General features: G+C 37.8%; 1 protein-coding gene across 3 annotated transcripts in view; it reads right to left on the bottom strand.

The window, feature by feature from the left end:
- LOC105833892 (nephrin) overlaps window positions 1–18550 on the bottom strand; it is a 259982-nt gene that overhangs the window by 179398 nt on the left and 62034 nt on the right. For all 3 annotated transcript variants that reach the window (XM_036292415.1, XM_036292410.1, XM_036292416.1), the window contains exon 4: window positions 9500–9705. In XM_036292415.1, coding sequence (XP_036148308.1) covers window positions 9500–9705 — 206 coding nt within the window. The remainder of the gene's footprint in view (window positions 1–9499; window positions 9706–18550) is intronic.

Below are 18550 nucleotides of genomic sequence, written 5' to 3'. Positions count from 1 at the left end.
AGATTATTTTAGAAATTACATGTAACGAATATTTAAATCTATATGTTATAAAATTTTATGTTATAAAATTTTTAACTCTCTAAAGCAATTAAATCTCCTTCTCTCGAATAATGATCCTCTTAACGTGAAAATACAGAGAGTGATTGTTTTTATAAACGTAAAAGTACTCAAATAATACTAAAAATGATATATAACTGGCCGGAGGTATTGCGCTGTGATAAGGGAAACAAATTTCAGCTCGCAATTATAAATTTTTTTCACATTAAATAAAATATCAAGCGACGCTTTAGATTGTTTCCAGAAGAAAGAGCGGCGACCTATTTACTACTTTTACTGCATTACACGAAACGCAATATACGAATCACAATAACGTCGTGCAAGTTTTCGACCAATGAAAATTTTTCTTCGCCCGTTAGCTTTCTGCGGAGTTTTCACGAAGAGATCGCAAATATATTTGATGTCATGCGACGGAGAAAGCGTAATATGGCAGTATAAGTCTTCGTCGCGTTCGTTTTCTGCTCTTTAAGCGGTCAACGTTCCTCGGAATGGGCGATTGCGAGATTTCCTTGGAAAACAGGGTCCTTTGAAATCCCTATGAGACTTCAACTAATGAGCGTTGTGATGTTTTCGCAGCGCGGATGATAAAAGAAAACAAGAGATCGGCTCGTTATTTCCGCAAATATAAATTCTCTATTTTATCTTGTGTTTCTAACAATTAAATGTTATCTTCATTATGCAGCAATAGTAACATTGCATTGACTTTAATATTGTTTAACGTAATTAAACTGACACGATAAGAAACATAGCTATCTTTTTAAGACAACGTATAAAATGATCAAATGCTTTACATAAAATAATGTTATTCAAAAGAAGAAGAATTGACAAGAATAAATGATTCGTGAGAGATATCACTATTTTGACGATAAAATTAAAATATAATTGTAAAAATCATATCTTGAAGTTTATAAACGAAATAAACAATACATCGTACTCGCGATCGTACTTTTAGTAATAAAAACTGTAACATGTCGTAGGAAAGTCAAGTTTTACACTTCCGTGGCACAAGTTCCACGCGGCTTCGCCATCATCCTTCAGACCTATCCCGCGGCAAAGTTTTTGGATTGGACGATCCATTATTGAGGCTCGTTTCGTCTCTGATTCATGATTTTTTTAGAATCGCACCTAACCGCAAGCCTGGGGCAAACTTCCGCCATCCTTCCTCCTTTTATGTCTTTCCTCGTCCGCTCGGCCGAGTCGCGTTTTCCGCTTCGAGAGAAACTTTCCCGGATCGCGTCGGTCTACGGACACGGAAATGCATCGACTTTGCTGAACGTACGTTTTCATTATCATGTAACGACGAATCATAGCGGCAATAAATCCACGAGATTCGGAACGAGCGCATCGACGGATAATATACATTTATCTATGGTAGCAAAAGTAATAGTAAACTTTTTTACAAGATCTTCCAGAATTATGCGAAACGCTAATTTTCATAAAATAAAAATACTCCGTAAGATGTAATTATGCGAATATTAACTAAATGTACTAATTACACGGATACACATTCGCTAAAATTAAGCTGTAACCAGATAAATGCCCTTTTGAAATTAAACACGCTTTACTTTGACAGAAACTTAATTTAAGCACTAATTACTAGAATATTCAAAGTAAAACATATAAAGTTGTTACAAATTGCGGTCTTGTTTATGAGTCGGCTCCAAATATATATCAAAGAATATTTTCTTAACATCTATATATATAACGTCAACAGCAATAGCACGCACACGCAATGCTAAATAGTTTAATTTGCAATAAATTAATAGCTGTATGCTTACTAACTAAATTCAGCGAATGCATTTCTCTTCATCGTTATTTGTATACAAATTAACGGTGAAGCAAAACGCACCACCATTTGCCGAGTTAGTAAGCGCGGTGTATTGTGTGTATTGGGTGAAAAAGAAACTTCTCAAGCGGCATCGGGGAAACAAAGATGCGTTCATGTAGGAGAGTCGAGGAACGCGCGAAAAAATATAACCGGATGACCGAACGCTCATTTGCCAGCAGCAGACAACGGCACACGAGCGAGACTCGACCCCGGTGGGAAATGGCGGTCGGGCCGCGCCCGAGTCGCAGCGGGGCTCTGAATTTTCTATGGAATCTGCTAACGATAAAATACGAGCTCGCCCGTTCCGTCATACTAAATTTCAGAATGTGTCCGCCCGGCTTCGTTCTTCCTCCTATTCGGGGCAAGTGCCACCCTTTCCCGCCGCCCCTCTGCCGCAGGGGGCACGAGCGATGTGAAACGTCGTTCGCGGGATATATCCATCATCCTCAAGCTCGCGGTATTTAATTTTCATGAAAGATTCCGGATCGCAGACGCGTTCGAGAAGAAAAACAGTCGGGATGAGATGACTACCGTTTATCGAGGACAACGCGCAAGAAGGGTAAACTCGGAAGAAAAAGGCTTTGATGGTGGGGAGCGATTTTAAGGCATTATCCCTCGTTAACCCCCCACGTGAACGTTAAAAAATTATACGTCAGTAGACACTAGACAACGCGCTATGGTGTATTTTTTAGACAACTGACGGCTGAAAAAGAAGTACTTTCTTATTATAAAATTTTATTTAATTTGCATTTTAAACAAAATTTAATTAATTTATTAATTATATTAAGGCAATTTATAATAAGTATTAAATATTTCGTTGTCTTTCTCATTTAAGATAAATGATATTTGAAATATATATTGTAAGTCTTATAGAAAGTTTTTTTTTTTTAATAAAATGAAGATAAAGTGGTGACCTTTTTTCATTTTCGTAGTTTCTGTAGAGAAAAGATTGCTAATATTAGCATAGAGCTCTTAAAAATCCCTTATCTTTTGGAAACTAAATATTGTATTATATAAATACTAAAAACAAACGTGATCTATTTAGACAATTAAAGAACCAAAAACCATTAAAGCTACGTTCATTGTCATACATTTATAGTTTTCTTTATAGTGGGATTAAAATTTGAATGATTTTCTGTTACAATTGCATAGTAAATAACAGTAAGTATATTAATAATAATACTAAATTATTTTACATATTTATTTCGTAAAATGATTTTGTATATATCTTATTTTTCATATTTTACAATGATATAAAATCGTCAAATCTGTTCTTTTCACATAATTTTATTTTATTGTCTATTTCTTAAATTATTCATTTTAATTTCTTAGTTCTTAAGTTGCTTTTATTTTTAAAATGTTCAATTATAATCTTTTCATAACCTTTGTTATTTAATATATATAAATATATTTTGTTGCTTAGTTCATCAATTTTTATTTAACAATTAATTTCTTTACTACGAAATTGCATTTGAATTCTCTTATTACTACTTATTATATCAGTTTTTGCATTACAAAAACTGCCATACCAAATAGAAGGCACTTTTCAGTTTACGTTCATGTTTTTTTAAACAGACTTGATCATCGACCTTTTTCGATAATGAGATGCACGTCATTCGCAAAAAAAAAAGAGGAAATAGATCAAGGATGACAAAGCCTGTTTTTGTATGCCCTTCGGCAATATCGGCAAATTTTTGATCATCTTTCGAGTGTATCGTGCCGCTCTTTCTTCCTGACGAGTAATCACCGATAAAGACGCTTAAACAAGGATATCCAGCGTGAAGTATCGATTTCAGGGAATCACGCAGTACCACTTGGCCTGACGAGACGTAATTCCAGGACGCAATTCCAATGCAACACGTCCGGGATTACAAGATCTGTACCCTACGGAAAGCTCGTAGACAAGAGAAGAAAGAAATTCGCTCGAGAATGCAAAACATCACAAAATGCGCGGAATTAACGTCATTATTGATTCTGTCGTTTCTTATTTAACTCAACACGTACCTCGTAGAATTTAAGACAAGTAGAATTTTCACAAGCTTAAAATTTATTAATAATTTATTAATATTTAAAAAATTAAATCATTATGCAGGTTAATTCATTCGAGAAAAATGTATTGTAATCTAATTTTTTCAATTTATCGAGTTTCCGTACCGTTTATATCCGAGACCCGCGTTAATTCTTTTAACCGTAGCCTCGATTGAATTTCAACATAGATAATTGATTAATTGGTCACCCACATATGCAGGTGCGCGCGCGCGCGCGCATGCACGCACGCCGTAGGTGGAAAGATAACTACTGGAACGATCAATTAAGTGGATAAAGACCAACATGGCGGTACGTTAAATAAGTGGGCAAGATAGGTGAGACACAGACGAGAGATGGTACGAAACTAATTTGGCCGTAAGCGGCGATTAGGCGTCCCCGAGGCGCGCATAGAAGGAGATGGAGGGGATCTAGCGCTCGTCAAAATCTAAAGTAAATCCTAATCGGATTAGCATGAGTCGACTCAACACCCGAGCAGCTTTTGTTCCCAAGTTTCAACGACGACGTCTTGGGCTCCTTCGGGCGTGCGTCTCCTTTATCCAATGAGTTAACGACTCGAAGTCTCCAGGCAGGAAAATTGCAACGACACGACGACGCCGACGGAGGAAGGCGCGCGATGGTACGAGCGCGCGATGCACGGTAGCATCGAGAAGCATCGCCGATGCGAGCGGGGTGGTTTATTTTTGGCTTATGAGAATAACTTTTTTAATAAGCAACTTAAAAGCGCTGGATACCGGGGAACGATATAGCAAACTTAATTAAAGGGATTCAAAAGGGAGAGAGCTCAAGACGCGAGAAAACGCGTGAATAAACGTAGTTCGAAAGGTAATTGTAATCAGTAGGGAAAAGAGGGTAAAATGTGAAGAAAATAAAGAGGAAGAGAGAGAGAGAGAGAGAGAGTAGAAACATAAGCGTCGGATATCGCGTCAGTGAGTTTAGTCATGGGATTGTTTCAACTCTCGTTCCGAGAGCGAATACACAACCGTCCTGCAACGAATCCTGCTGTGTTCCTTCCTTCCACGTACACATTAACACATACACTACTCGCTTGCCCCTATCTCCCCCTCCCTCTCTCACCCTCTCTCTATATCGGGGTACCGTACGACTCTGAATTAACTCGAGCTCCGACGGGCGCTGCGCCCGGGCGCGTCGAAGCGTAAAACGAAGCTCCGCCGCTATCGCGGTGTTTCGATGGCCTTTCGCCTGCGAGATGTATCCCTATTCGATTACGCTCCTTCCGTCTGCCGCCCTCCCCGCCTCACGGATGAGCACGGGATACTCTGGCCCGGGCACTAACAACGAAGGTAAATTGTTTAAGTTAGCGACGCGCGACGACCCGACTCATTCCGCGACGCTTGGCCGAGCCCTGATTAAAAGAAAACAGCGCCGATCGGCCAACTTTGAATCGAGCGCCCGATTTTGACACGATCTTTGCACTTTAGTTTGCGCGTTTATTCAACGAACTAGGCCAATCCTGCAACGCGTAATACCTCCAACTGATCGATTAATTTTCTTCGACTGAAAATTGAAGTTTACGAGTTTACACCTCTAATGTCCAGATAAAGAGGAAAAAAATTATGATGGATGAGGTGAAATAAACTAGAAAAGAGAATGATATATCGAGATTGTTTTGCGAAAGTTCTTTTTAGTAATGTATGATGACCAATTGACGATTAATTCGATTAACAGCGTTCCCCCCGTTCTAATCAATTCAAACAATGAAAAAAGTTATTTCAAGTAAAAGTGGAAAAAGAGAGAGATGACGGAGTTTGAAAAACCGTATTACCTAACTTTCCAAGAGGTTTCGCTTTTTTAGAATACGTTACATCGTGTATAGAATTATTAATGCGCTTCTGTTATTATTTTTTATAAATAAATTTAATTTAATAATTTAAACTTGAGCTATAGTCACTTAATGTAGCCCATCAGCGCGATTATATTACAGTGCCACGTAATTTCATTTTATATCCATATATATGTATATATGGGTTTCTTTATGAATTTCAGAAGAACCTCATCTAAAACCTCGTCAGTTCTCATCTCAACAGAACACGAAATCGGCAACCCGCGTTTTAAATTAACTTAACGGCCGATCGATGGTCAAATTGGGTTAGGTTGCTTCGTGAAAGCTTCTCGCTACGGTGCACCATAGAGAGCTCCTCCCTAAGGCCCGACGAAGATATTGCTCTGACTCTATTAAGAGACAAGAGCGACAAGCCCATCTTGGACTTTCGGTGCTTTCCAGAAGATGCCTCTCGAACTTCCGGTTTGGCTGCACGGCAAAACCGGTATGGCAAATACGTGCCGTCGATGATCGAAGCTATTACGAAACTAGGATAAAGCTGTAAATCACTTATTAAGAGTAGCGGACTTCCGGAAGAAGAAAATGCATTGTCATTATGGTGGATAAGAAACTTATCAAACCAAAGAATGCGCTTATATACAAACTTATAACTCCAGAATCACAAAAATTACATTTTTTGTCAAAGAGACTTAAGACACTCATTTTAATTACAATAATTAACTCTTGCGATATTACAATATAAAAAAAAGGTATGTTACTAGCCTAATTATATTGATATTTTGTGTCGAATCACTTTTTCATCTATTAAAGTGATTCACAAAAATATCTAAAACTTGGTAAACATACTTTTAATTTTTTAGAACAATGTCTGTATTTCATTTGGTAAAACATAAAATGTAACATAATTTAATCATTTTTTAAATCTCGAGAAACTATCATGGAAATTGAACATTGGAATAATTAATCCTTCAGGATTAAAATAGTTTTATTCAAAATGTTTGTCTGATTCGTTTGATCTAAAGATAGATTTTTGTGTCGAGAACAAAAACCGACCACATTTATTATATTATCGTTTAACATATGTTAATTCTTGCATAATTATTTTAACATTGATATCACATTTATTTTCGGATTTCTATTTAAACATTTTCAATACTTTCAGTAATTATATACATATAATCATATGCTCGGTAATTACATTTGATTTTGCTTGTACATCGGATAATGTTATTTGCCATTATGGAAACGTGAAACGCTGTTGTAACTTTCTAAAAGTGGAAATTGAACTTTCTGTACGGGTTGACGCGCATCGATTTGGCATCGAGTATTAATTACCGCATTGTAATATTCATTCCGCGCCGTCAAGTTGGTGGCGTTATAAATGCGATGGTGATTATTTTACATGAGATAAAATAATATTAAAACACGCTGTTATTTTGACTGTACATGAAAGCTTATTATAATTTAAAATCTACATCGCATTTGTTGAAATAATAAATATAATACATAAAAAATAAAATTATTATCATGTATGCATTTCTATATAAACTTGTATAAAAGAAATTAAAAGCGCTGCCTAGATACATCATAATATCATAAACATTTTTTTAATTATACTGATCTTTCTGTTTATATGTTTTAATATTGAAAAAATAAATATTTCAATATTTTTTGTTAATAGCAAATTTTGCTTATATTTCCATTTTATAACAAAGCTGATGCATTATGCAATACAATTTACCATTATTTAAATAAAAATATTATTCACGCAGAAAATAGGAGAAATAAAAGAACAAGGCTTTATCTTTTTCCACGCGCAAAGAGAGAAAGAGAGATAATATTTTACATCGAATGGAAATTTATTCGTAAATTTGATACTGCATCATTATTTAAATTAAAATATATTTATATATACATATGTATTCGAAAATCGAGAGATACCGAATTATCCGACACAAAGAACTGATTGATTCACCGATTAATAAAAAGTATCCTTTGTTTCCTCGAATAAATAAATCATCTTCAAAATAAATTTCTATTCAAATAAATTCGCTAAACGTGGTATAGCTGCAATCATATTACAGTATTTTATCTTGTTGTATTTACAATTCGAATTTGTCAATTCAGATAAAACTGTCAATGCAAATGTGAAATGACCCGAGATTAGTTCATCATGATATGTAAAATCATGTCGTTAAATCATGTCATTAAATGAAAAACTCTCGACTGCAATTATCGACGACTTGCAAATAATTCCGGAGTTTTGTTCTCAAAGGAGATCCGACTCGACGATTTAACGATCACGTCAACGAAAGAGCGAATCAAACAACATACGAGCCGGCGGCTCTCTCAACGCGATCGTTTGCAGAGGATCGCTTTCAATGATCCGCTGATTGTACGAGTGGTCCTTCGATCTCGGATTAACGACCATTCTTGAAACCGGCTTGCGAGCGACGATCGCCACCGACATATCGGCGGTCAGTTCCGCTGAGTTTCTTTCGTCGAGTACAATTTGTGAAAGTTTAACGAGCCTCGAACTAGTTCCGCGCGGAAAAGTTCTAGTTTCCGCTCTTGAGAAACGGAAGACGGCTGAGTTCAGATCTCGAGATTTATATTATTAGAAAGGAGTGTCTATTCGGTAGCTTTCGACCGTCCGATAGTCACGATACTATCGTAGCTGACTGCTCCCATTACAAACAGTTGTAAACTACGATCGACACACACACACACACACAAAGAGTGAGAGAGGGAGAGCGTTTCTTTTTGTATCCTTAGATATTGACAATTACATTTCCGTCATGTGAACCAGTTTGAGAAGTATATTTGGAAAATGATTGATGTAGAAAATGAAGACTTCTTTACCAGGAACTAGTTTTCCACGTAAAGACAAAGTTACGACACAAAATAAAACCTACCGAGTCGATGTCTTGCGGTTCATATCGCAACAAGGAAGTTGCCTGTCCATAGCTTTCATCTATCGAATAATCGTGATATTATCGTGACTGATTGTTCGACAAATTGTTAACTGCGACTGTCACGTGATCCTATTCTAGATATCGACAATTGCATCAGCGTATATCGTCAATATCAATATTTCTTTTATATCTCGATAACAAATGTCTCTAATATAATGTCATTTATTAAAACACATTTTAATAAATGATTAATTAAATATACATATAATTCATTGAAATAAATAATTTTAATAATTGAGTAAATAATTATTAAAGCAATCTATTAATAAAAATTTTCAAATAAACTGTTTCATAAAATTAATAGGAAATACATGCAAAAATTATCGTACAAAAAGGCGTACTCGAGTTACTTCGCGAAAGTTTAACGAGATTCGATTTAATTCCACATCAAGAGTCCAAGTCCTTTCATGCTAAACGTAGATTTTTCGAGATGTGAATCGTCATAGGAAAATTGCTATGCATACTTTTCGTTCGTATGTAAATACATTCATGAACGATTTATTCTACCTAATTGTAAATTGTAACACACATAATTTTTCAACGTGCGTATTACAATATAATAATACATAATATTACTATTTAAAAGATATCCAACTTTGTACCAAAAATCTTAGAATAAGTAAAATATTTCTCAAATCTAATAATACAAAAATTAATAACAAATGTAAAAAAAAAAGCATATAAGTCGGTACCATCAGATTATTTATAGCTTTTGATATAAACGTTTCGCATGTACGTTATTCTAACGGAGTTTGACACGTCAATTAAAGACAAGATCAAGATACTTACCGATAACGGTGAGATTAACTTTCAAGTTTCTCGTCGGCGAGTTTCGAAAATCGACCCTGCACCTGTAAACACCCTCGTCACTTTGTCGAAGGTCCTGAAGTGTCAGCTGCGCCGGCGGGCTCGCACGAAAAGACGCCCGATGGCCCCAAAAATGCGCTGCACTCCACAATTTCGCTTTTCCAAACTGTCGACTTCTCGCGTCGTAACTGAAACACCAATCACGCGAATATAACAGCAAAATAATTTAATTAAGAAGTAACTAATTCTTATTTAACCTATTATGCGGGAATGCAAAATTATTATTAGGGAACAGTTTTCCTGCTAATATACTTATATTATTTTTTATTACTTAGAATGTAGCATATTAAATTTTTGTTTGTATTACTTATTTCTCATTTACTTCATATTTTTATCAATAAATTTTACTTATATAAAGTGAAAATGTAAAATATTGATAAGGCAGACGAAGAAACATACCAATATGTATTCAACCAAGTCATCTTCTCTACCAAAATTACTTACACATTGATCTCAAAATGTAAATATGTGACTTTAAAACCAAGAGCGTGGCTTGTGAAAAGAGACATCAAAATAAAATAAAAAATTAATTAACCTGTACATCTCGTGTTGCAAAGCGTATCAACTCCGCGAGAAGAGCGGCACGGTGCAGAAAAGATTTATGTCGCTGATTTAATATAACGCAAAAGATTCCAAAGTGAGTTCTTATCGCGAGTGCATTGCACGTTGCATTCACGGTGGGAAGTCTGTTTGCGACTGATATACCTCGTCTGTGCCCGGGGGCTTCGCGGAGTGTCCTCGGGCCGTGCATACAAATCACGGGATTACCGCCGCGAAATATGTCCGCCCGCGGAGTTAAATACCACACACAGTTTCGCGTGTCGCAAATCGCGGCGCCAAGTCGCGTAGCTCTCGCGACGCCGCCGCCGCCGCCGCCGTCCACCGCACGATACTCGCATTTGTCAGCTCGACGGAAACTTTCCTCCCGGGGCACGCAGGAGTTATTTTAAAATCTTTCCTTGCGCGACACTCGGAAAAAAAGACAAGCCGAGGAAGAGAGGGGAGAGGAGGGGAGGAGCGTAGAGGCTGAGGCGAGCTAAATAATGCGGGTTAGTTAAGTCAGCCAGCAGGATAAAAGTAAGCGGAGGAACGAATGGCCGACGACCAAAGTGCGATGCACAATACAACCCCCCCCCCCCCCCCCAGCCGTTCTTATCTGGCTTCGGCCAATTTTTCACCAAACTTTCACAATTCGTCATAGTCGAGGAGCCCGAGGAGAGGTGAAACTCTCTCTCTCTTTCTCTCTCGCCTATCCCCCTGCAAGTCGCCCGGGCAGCTCAAGAAGATCCAATACAGACCGAGAGAAGTGCACTCGACCGAGAGAGTCAGATAACCCCTTACTTCCCAGGTCAGAGCTTTACGGGGGGAAGGGGAACGGAGTATTAGATTCTCGCTGAAAGAAGGGACGGTCGCGCGCGGTTATATTGTTCGTTATGACCCGACGGCTAATCCGCGAATACAGACCGTGGTATATAATCTGATTTATCTCTCTTCAATTTATTTACGTCGGTAAATCCGCGGCGCTCTATCTCTTTTGCCGTACACAAGTGTCGTATAAATTCCCGGAATGCTTTAGGCGGAGAGGTTGTCGATTCTCAGCACTTTCGAACGTATAAGGATGTCATATCGCGTCTCCAAACGTATGCGTGTTTCCGCTCATTACGCATACGTCATACAAAATATCTTATTCACCATGACCGAGGGATTGTTGTCTGTTTCCATTACTCGCGGGGATCAACTCGTGACGCAGGTGCAGCTTGCTTCCTGTACGTGTCCTCAATTATTATCGAGGGTATGCTCGAACGTAAGTTCGTAAGTCTAATCGAGCGACGGGCGAAGTTGGCATAATAAGATCTCCAGACTCGCGTCGTCGATCGCGCCCGGAGCGTCGAGAACGACGTCAAAGTTTCCGGCGTTGCTCCCACCTCGGGATCCTCCGCGGTTGCCAAGACAAATTGGATCGGTTTTTAATGAGCACGATGACTCGTCGAGCGGGACTCAACCCGCAAATTTACCGGCGCGACACGACCGGCACGACTCCCGGCGTTAACCCGCCTGCTTTACATCCGTGATTTACATGGACTACGTGAAATTTAAAGGGCCCGCGAACACACGTTGACGGTAAAAAGGTCTAATTGCAACGGACGGCTGCTCTCCGAGGCCGAGCGAGTAAATCCCTCGGCGGGAAATTTTATTTGCGAAAGTCGGCCACGTTGTGTCGCGTGGATAATTAAGCGTGAAGGCGAATGCTGCCAGCGGAACGACGTTGAAAAAGCACGGCACTGCGTACAGCTGTATCGAATCATTTCGCTTCGATTAGACAAAAAACGCGCGTAGCACTTTTTACATATAACATTACTTTTGCAGAGAGTTTGTATTTTTTAACAATTATTACATTTTATATATACACTCATATGTGCTCAGTGAAAAAAATTACAAATTTTTCAGATTTGAGCGGATTTATTTCACGTAGAAATAAATATTACAAATTTAGGTGCGAGAGAGTCAAATATTTCGCAATATGTATTGTTTAAAAGTTAATAATTTTATTTCCTGTAATTAAATAAAATTTAATTTTAACTGTTTACATTAATTAAATTTTATTTTATTGAATATCACTTCATAATTTTACAAACCCATATTTTATTGGATAATAACAATTCATTTATACATTTCAATTCATTAAAGTTTTTCCAACTCATAAAGCGTACATAAATATACATTTATATCACAATACACAAACGCAGAGATAAATTTCGAACTATATACATTTAAAAAGATAAAATTATAAAAAAACAACGTACAACATGACATTTTGTAAAAATAAAATTTATTTCGTGAACAATCACGCGAAAACAAGTTAAAGAAAAACATTATAATCTGCGCAAAACATTATACATAAAATGTGTATGTGTGCTGTAAATGTACAATTATAAATCGTAAATTTTGTTATAAATTAAGTGGAGAATGTACTTTTTAAGCAAATAATGTATGTGTAAATTAATATGTCACGGAAATTTTGCTGATTAACAAAAATTAACATGTAAATAATTATGATTGTAATTCTCGGAATTTTGTCACGTTTTCAGAACACGTCAGGTATTTTTTAAATGATAATCATTTGGTGAAATTTTAATTAATACTGTCAACCATTCATTAGTGCTGTCGAAAATAGCAACTGCGAGCAATAAAACACGTCACGATCACATAAATTGCATCATGCGCTTTGACGGAAAATTTTTCACATATTTTATGTCCAGATTATCGGAATTGTATTATTAATTCAGTCTGAATACAAGAACGTCTGTCGCAGTTCGATGGAAATTTTTCTCCATATATGCTTTTATTATGCATGTATAAAGAAAGATTAATTATTTTTAAAAATTAATTTAAAATGTCAAAAATTTACATGTGTTAAATATATATGTGTACACAATTTTATACTAGATAATTGCAAATAGTGATACAAGCATTCTAAAGCGGATATTGTTATAAATACAATAACTAGAAAAACTGCTAAATTTTTTTTTATTATCGAATAATTTTAAAATAATTGTTAAAAACAATGTTTGAATTTGATATTTAATAAAATAAAATTTAATTTGATGCAATATAATATTATAATATTAATTTTTATTTTATCATTCTTTATGCAAACACCGCATAAAGAATGATAAATTAATGCATTGATGCAATTAGTTTCTGCTGTAACTCGGCAGGATTAGATAGCGGAACTTGAATCCGTAAATAAAGACGAGTAATAAGAGGAATTGACGCTGAGCGCAGAATGGAAAAAAAAAGAACTTAGATAAAATAAAAAGACAGATAGAAAATGGAATGAAAGTGGCAGATGGCTCCTAAACAAATTAAAATAATCGCTGGGTCCTGCCCGGAAGCAGCGCCGGCACCACCGGTCTAAAAGAAGGTCTCCCATGAATACGGACGACGTTGGCGAAACGAATGTTGCGCGGAGAGAGGGTGGAGTCGTAAGGGGGACTTAACCACTCTCGGAACTCTTAAAAGGAGCTTAACTTCGTGCATAAAATTAAAGCATTGTAATTGCAGACGGCGTCGCCACTGCGACAGCACGTTTCCCTCCCTTTTCTCCTCAGATTCCGTCTTCCGTTACCTTACTTCGCTGACCCATTCCTCGCAGCTATCTCCACTCCTTCCCCTCCAGCCCCTCGCTTTCGATACCAATCTCGTTCCTTCTTTTGCCGACATTGCCGACAAGGGAATTTTCCCTTGCTAACTGCATCGCGCGCTGTCACAGCGATGACGATGATAAAATTATTTTTAAGGAGCATATGCGTATCCGACCGTGAGTTCCTGTCAGATTTACGACAAATGATACGCGGAATATTACGAATCATCTTTTCCAGAAAGATATTTAGAAAATGTATTTCGAAAATATATATGTATATGTTCCTTGTTCATTTTTTTTTTTTAATAAAGAAATATTGTGCAGGATTTTGTGCCACCTTCACTTCACAATTCCCATATCAATTCTCGATTTTTAATATGCATATTAACATGGCAAAAATGTATTAAATTAAATACAAATATCAAATTTTTTTCTTGAATTTTATATAAACTTTTGGTCAAGTATATTTTACTACGTTTTAAATTAAATTTTGTAAACAAAAATTTAATTAAATCATTAATTTCTTTTGAAAGTTGAAAAACTTTCAAAAATTAAGTAACATCCTTGTATTAAAATTCCATAATTGCGATCACATTGATATAGAAATTTTACAATTTGAACATAAATCTCACTATATTTTCACATGTCATTATATCCATTTTGCCGCATAATAATTCGTCAAATTTTAACCACCATTTTATCCTTCGGCGGATAAATTAAAGCGTGAATTAATACACCGCGAAATGGCGTATCGAGCGACGTTAGAGTAAAATGAGGTCGGCCCTACCGATTTCTGTCGTTCATGAAATCCGTCCTCGTGCGTGTTTTCACTCGGAAGAAATGTGATTTTCCCGGGGACAACCTCGTTACGCTTCGCATTAGCCGTGGAAGCCCTCCCGGACGACGATGATAAAATGATTTTTAATTGCAGCGGATGTGCAAGCCGGAGACGAGCATCGCCACCGCCGCGCCGCAGGCTTCTCTCATGCAGATTACATCGCGTGGGATGAAGCATTAAATAAATCCCTCGATAAATCCACGATAAAATATGTACCAAGCGGTCTCGGGGGGGATTGCAGAAACTATTTAAGTCGCTTGATAACGCGGTCGCACTTTATCGTTACCTGGAGGCACGTTGTTAAAAATCGTTGCCGTGAAAATCTAAATAACGAGAACGTAATTAATTGCAAGATGGTATGCAAGAAAGATTTTCAGCTTTCTTTCACATTTAGATACTTCTTATCACTCTTAGAAGTATATAGAACAAAGATCTTATTTGTGCTTTTCTAATTTTAATAATTAAAATTATATTATTTCTATGTTGGATTATACATGCATTATAATGCGTTTTTATATAAAATAGAATTCTTTAATTAACTTAAGAGCACTATTGTGTGTATAAATTTTCACACAAGAGTTAATTTAAAATTAGAGCAGTTTCTTTATTAAAATTTTAAAAATAAAAAATAATATTTAATAAAATTGTTTATCCTACACATAACATAAAATTAACATACAATTTACATATAATTATAATAATAAATAAATTATTTTAATTATATGTAAATTAGTTAAGTTATTCTAATACTTTAGAACCTATAAAGAAAAAAAAGTCTTAAAAAATTATTAAAGTATAAAAAAATTTTATTGTAAATAAATTTTTAGTCAGACTATAAATATTAACAGCAGAAAAATATGATTAATACTCTAACATTAGATCTCATTCATTAATCAATTTATACAATATTTAAACAATGTCAACGAAAGCTTACATTGCTATCATTTATTAAAGCAAAAAAACTTTCCCATGGAAGAGAATGGCTTTGTAACGTTACGATCTGCCTGCGGCTTACCTATGTCGGACGTCATTGGTCGCGTTCAGCTACAAAGTGAGCTTTGCTGATCTCGACGAAACGACTTCAATCGGATCTGAACATTTTCGGATGCGATATCTTCATATCCATTCGCGTTCATTTTCGATTCGTTCGAAATAGCGAGATGCCGCGCGTTTATTTTAATCGTTTTTTTCCCCGTTTTCTCTGGTCCCGTTGTATCTCGTACCACTGTCCTTCTCGTCCTTTGCCAACTAAAACCTCTCGTAGCAATGATGGTCGACCTATCGCCACCGTTATCCCTCTATTCAAATATCATCGCGTTCCGTCATTATTCTTCCAAATGGGATTCATGCCGCGGTATAATAGGACAGAGATATCAATCCGATCGACGAATATAATATCCGATTACACAGTCGCAAATGGCTGCCTCATCCTGGGTGGACCCTGTATATGCTGCCAGGCCGCGCATTAAATCGCAACGGGCAGGCATACCACGCGCCGCACACCGGCCGATATTCGAGCAGAAAATCGAGAATCGGTTCGGCTAACGAGAGAGTCCCCAATAGCTCTCGACGGCCTCCCCCGATCGCAGAAAAAGCATGCTCGAAAACCGAGCGGACGATCGATTGACGCCGTGCGCGCCGAAATGGTGGAGTCTCTTGTATTCGCCATTTATGCAGTCACAGCTCGACATCCTGCAGGCGAATCGTATGCTCGCAAGTAAACAAATTCCACACGCGGTGTAAACCGTACGTTCAATACTTTCAAGAGGTTTACAGATCTCTAGAAATCAAAACGATTAAATTCACAGGGCGCTCGAATGTCCGATCGAATTCGTTCGCCAAGAGGAAGCCCTCTGTTCCGTATAAATATAAAGGAAGTAGAGGAAATGTCGTCGCATTTAAACATCAAATTGTCCGCACGTTTTGAATTAATAAATGTCTCGATCTAATAATAAGATTGAAACATTTGTGTTTGACGTTTCATTGTCCATCATTATTATAATATTTATTAAACCACCATCGAGCTCAATTTACATGCTTCTTATACCTCGGTTTCGTTATAAAAGAACCAGTTTTATTATTTTGCTTTACTAAGCGCGAAACACTGTAATCATCACGGAGAGACGCCTCATGCGATGCGCTCGTGAAAAGCCCGGGGACAGAGCCGCGGGTTTCAGAGGCGTATTTACGAAACGCGACGCTCGCGCGCTCACAATGCCGCGAAATAGCAAAACACCATCAACGTCGATTTAATTTCCTTCCGCGCGTTCGCGAACCCGCCGCGATATGGAAGAATCCGAGAGCGCGCGCAGCGGGCGCGGAACAAAGCAGGGAACGAGCAGGGGTGGGAGGGGGGGGGGGGGTAGAAGAACGAGGCGGAAGGAGCGACGCCGGGAAAGAGTATTGGTGACAAAAGAGCACGTCGCTGTGCCGCTGATGCCACGGCGAGAGGGAGGATGATCGGGAGAGGAGAATTTCACAATGCACTCGTTCCAGGCAATCCCCGGAAGACGGATGATCGCCCTGTATCGACTATCCCTCCCTCGTCGGCCGCGACGTTCCTTGCTTAAAGGGATTTCGTCGGATACCTTCAGAAAATCACGGCCGAATAGGCACGGCCACGCGTCGACGATTCGCTGCAGACGTCGTTCGAATTTCACGTCGAATCGCGCCGAATAATGTTGCGAGCGAATTGAAAATTGATTTCTCCCTCTCCCACACCCCGAAGAGGAGCGCCCGCGCCCGAGCGCTTGATGAGTCTGACTAGTGCCGGCTGTTTCCACTGCCGTAGTGGAGAACACGGCAGTTTCGATGGCGGTCAATATTTACCGTCTTACTCGGGTTAATTCGCCGTAGGATAGTCACTCATGAATATTATTTAGCCTGATGGCTGTTTGCCGTAGGGATAGATTGCTTATTCGTGAGAGATGTGTCAATTATGTAATTTAAAGTAAGACTTCTCGCGTGTCTGTTTACGTTTCATAAATGAGTTCCCGAAATGAGTATATTATAACGTAACTTTATCTTATCGATGTTTGCAGATTTGCGTGAAAATTTGCGATAAAAATCACGTGTGATTTAGCAATTTCTTGCCATCTGAAAATTTGCTTCACTGTACCTTCTCGCTTAAAGATTAAGATGGATAGGTACGTAAAAGCATGAATTAAACATTAGTTTAAAAATGTTATCCATATATTCTTCGGGGATAAAATCAGGAAACAGTGAAAAATTCAACGCGTAGAAAAAGTCGGATGACGTTCATTCGCGTAAATTGACCGAGAAATTGGAGAGGCAAATAGATAGTGATAGACGAAGAAACGAGATGAAAAGAGCCGTGATGAAAAGAAATTTCCGGAATGATTGAGGCTAAGTTAGCAGCAGGTGCAGAAATTGTATGTGCGACAACGATGTTCGACGAACACGGAACATAATTCTATCGCGTTGGGGAATGCCGAATGGATGTTCGAATCGAATTCCAGCCAAGATTGCGGCGGCAGCCGCATCAGACAATTGGGCGGGTCTATTTACGACGTCGGTCCGGGAACGCACCGCGAACGGGGGGGAGGAGAGTCAGAATTATTGTATTAAGGTAGAAGAGGACGGCAACCAGAATGTACGACATGCATTATCCTCCTACTTCATAAGCAGCCGGAGTAGCGCATAGAAAGAGCATATAAAATGTAAGAGAGCCGGGCACATGGTAATCCCACAAATACGTTTCTTCCCTTCTTCTGTTAACTGCCATCTGCTTTTTTTAATACGGTAGATAAATAAAGACGATAACAATGAGAGGGAAATGTAAAAGCAAAGGAAAAACCCTAAATAATTCCATCTACTACTCATAGCAGCTGCGAACCGCGGCTTTCTTCTTTGCATTTATTTGCCCTTTGTGTATTTAAAATGAAAAAAGCCTGTGACACATACTTCCACTCTGAAGATAAGGAAAAAAGGAACAGAGTAAATGTGCAACTGAAAAGAAGAGCCCTCATAT

Source organism: Monomorium pharaonis, chromosome 1 (assembly GCF_013373865.1).
Source record: "Monomorium pharaonis isolate MP-MQ-018 chromosome 1, ASM1337386v2, whole genome shotgun sequence".
In the NCBI taxonomy this organism is placed as follows: Eukaryota; Metazoa; Arthropoda; class Insecta; order Hymenoptera; family Formicidae; genus Monomorium; species Monomorium pharaonis.
The sequence above is the reverse complement of the archived record's forward strand: the minus strand, read 5'-3'. Positions and strand labels throughout refer to the sequence as shown.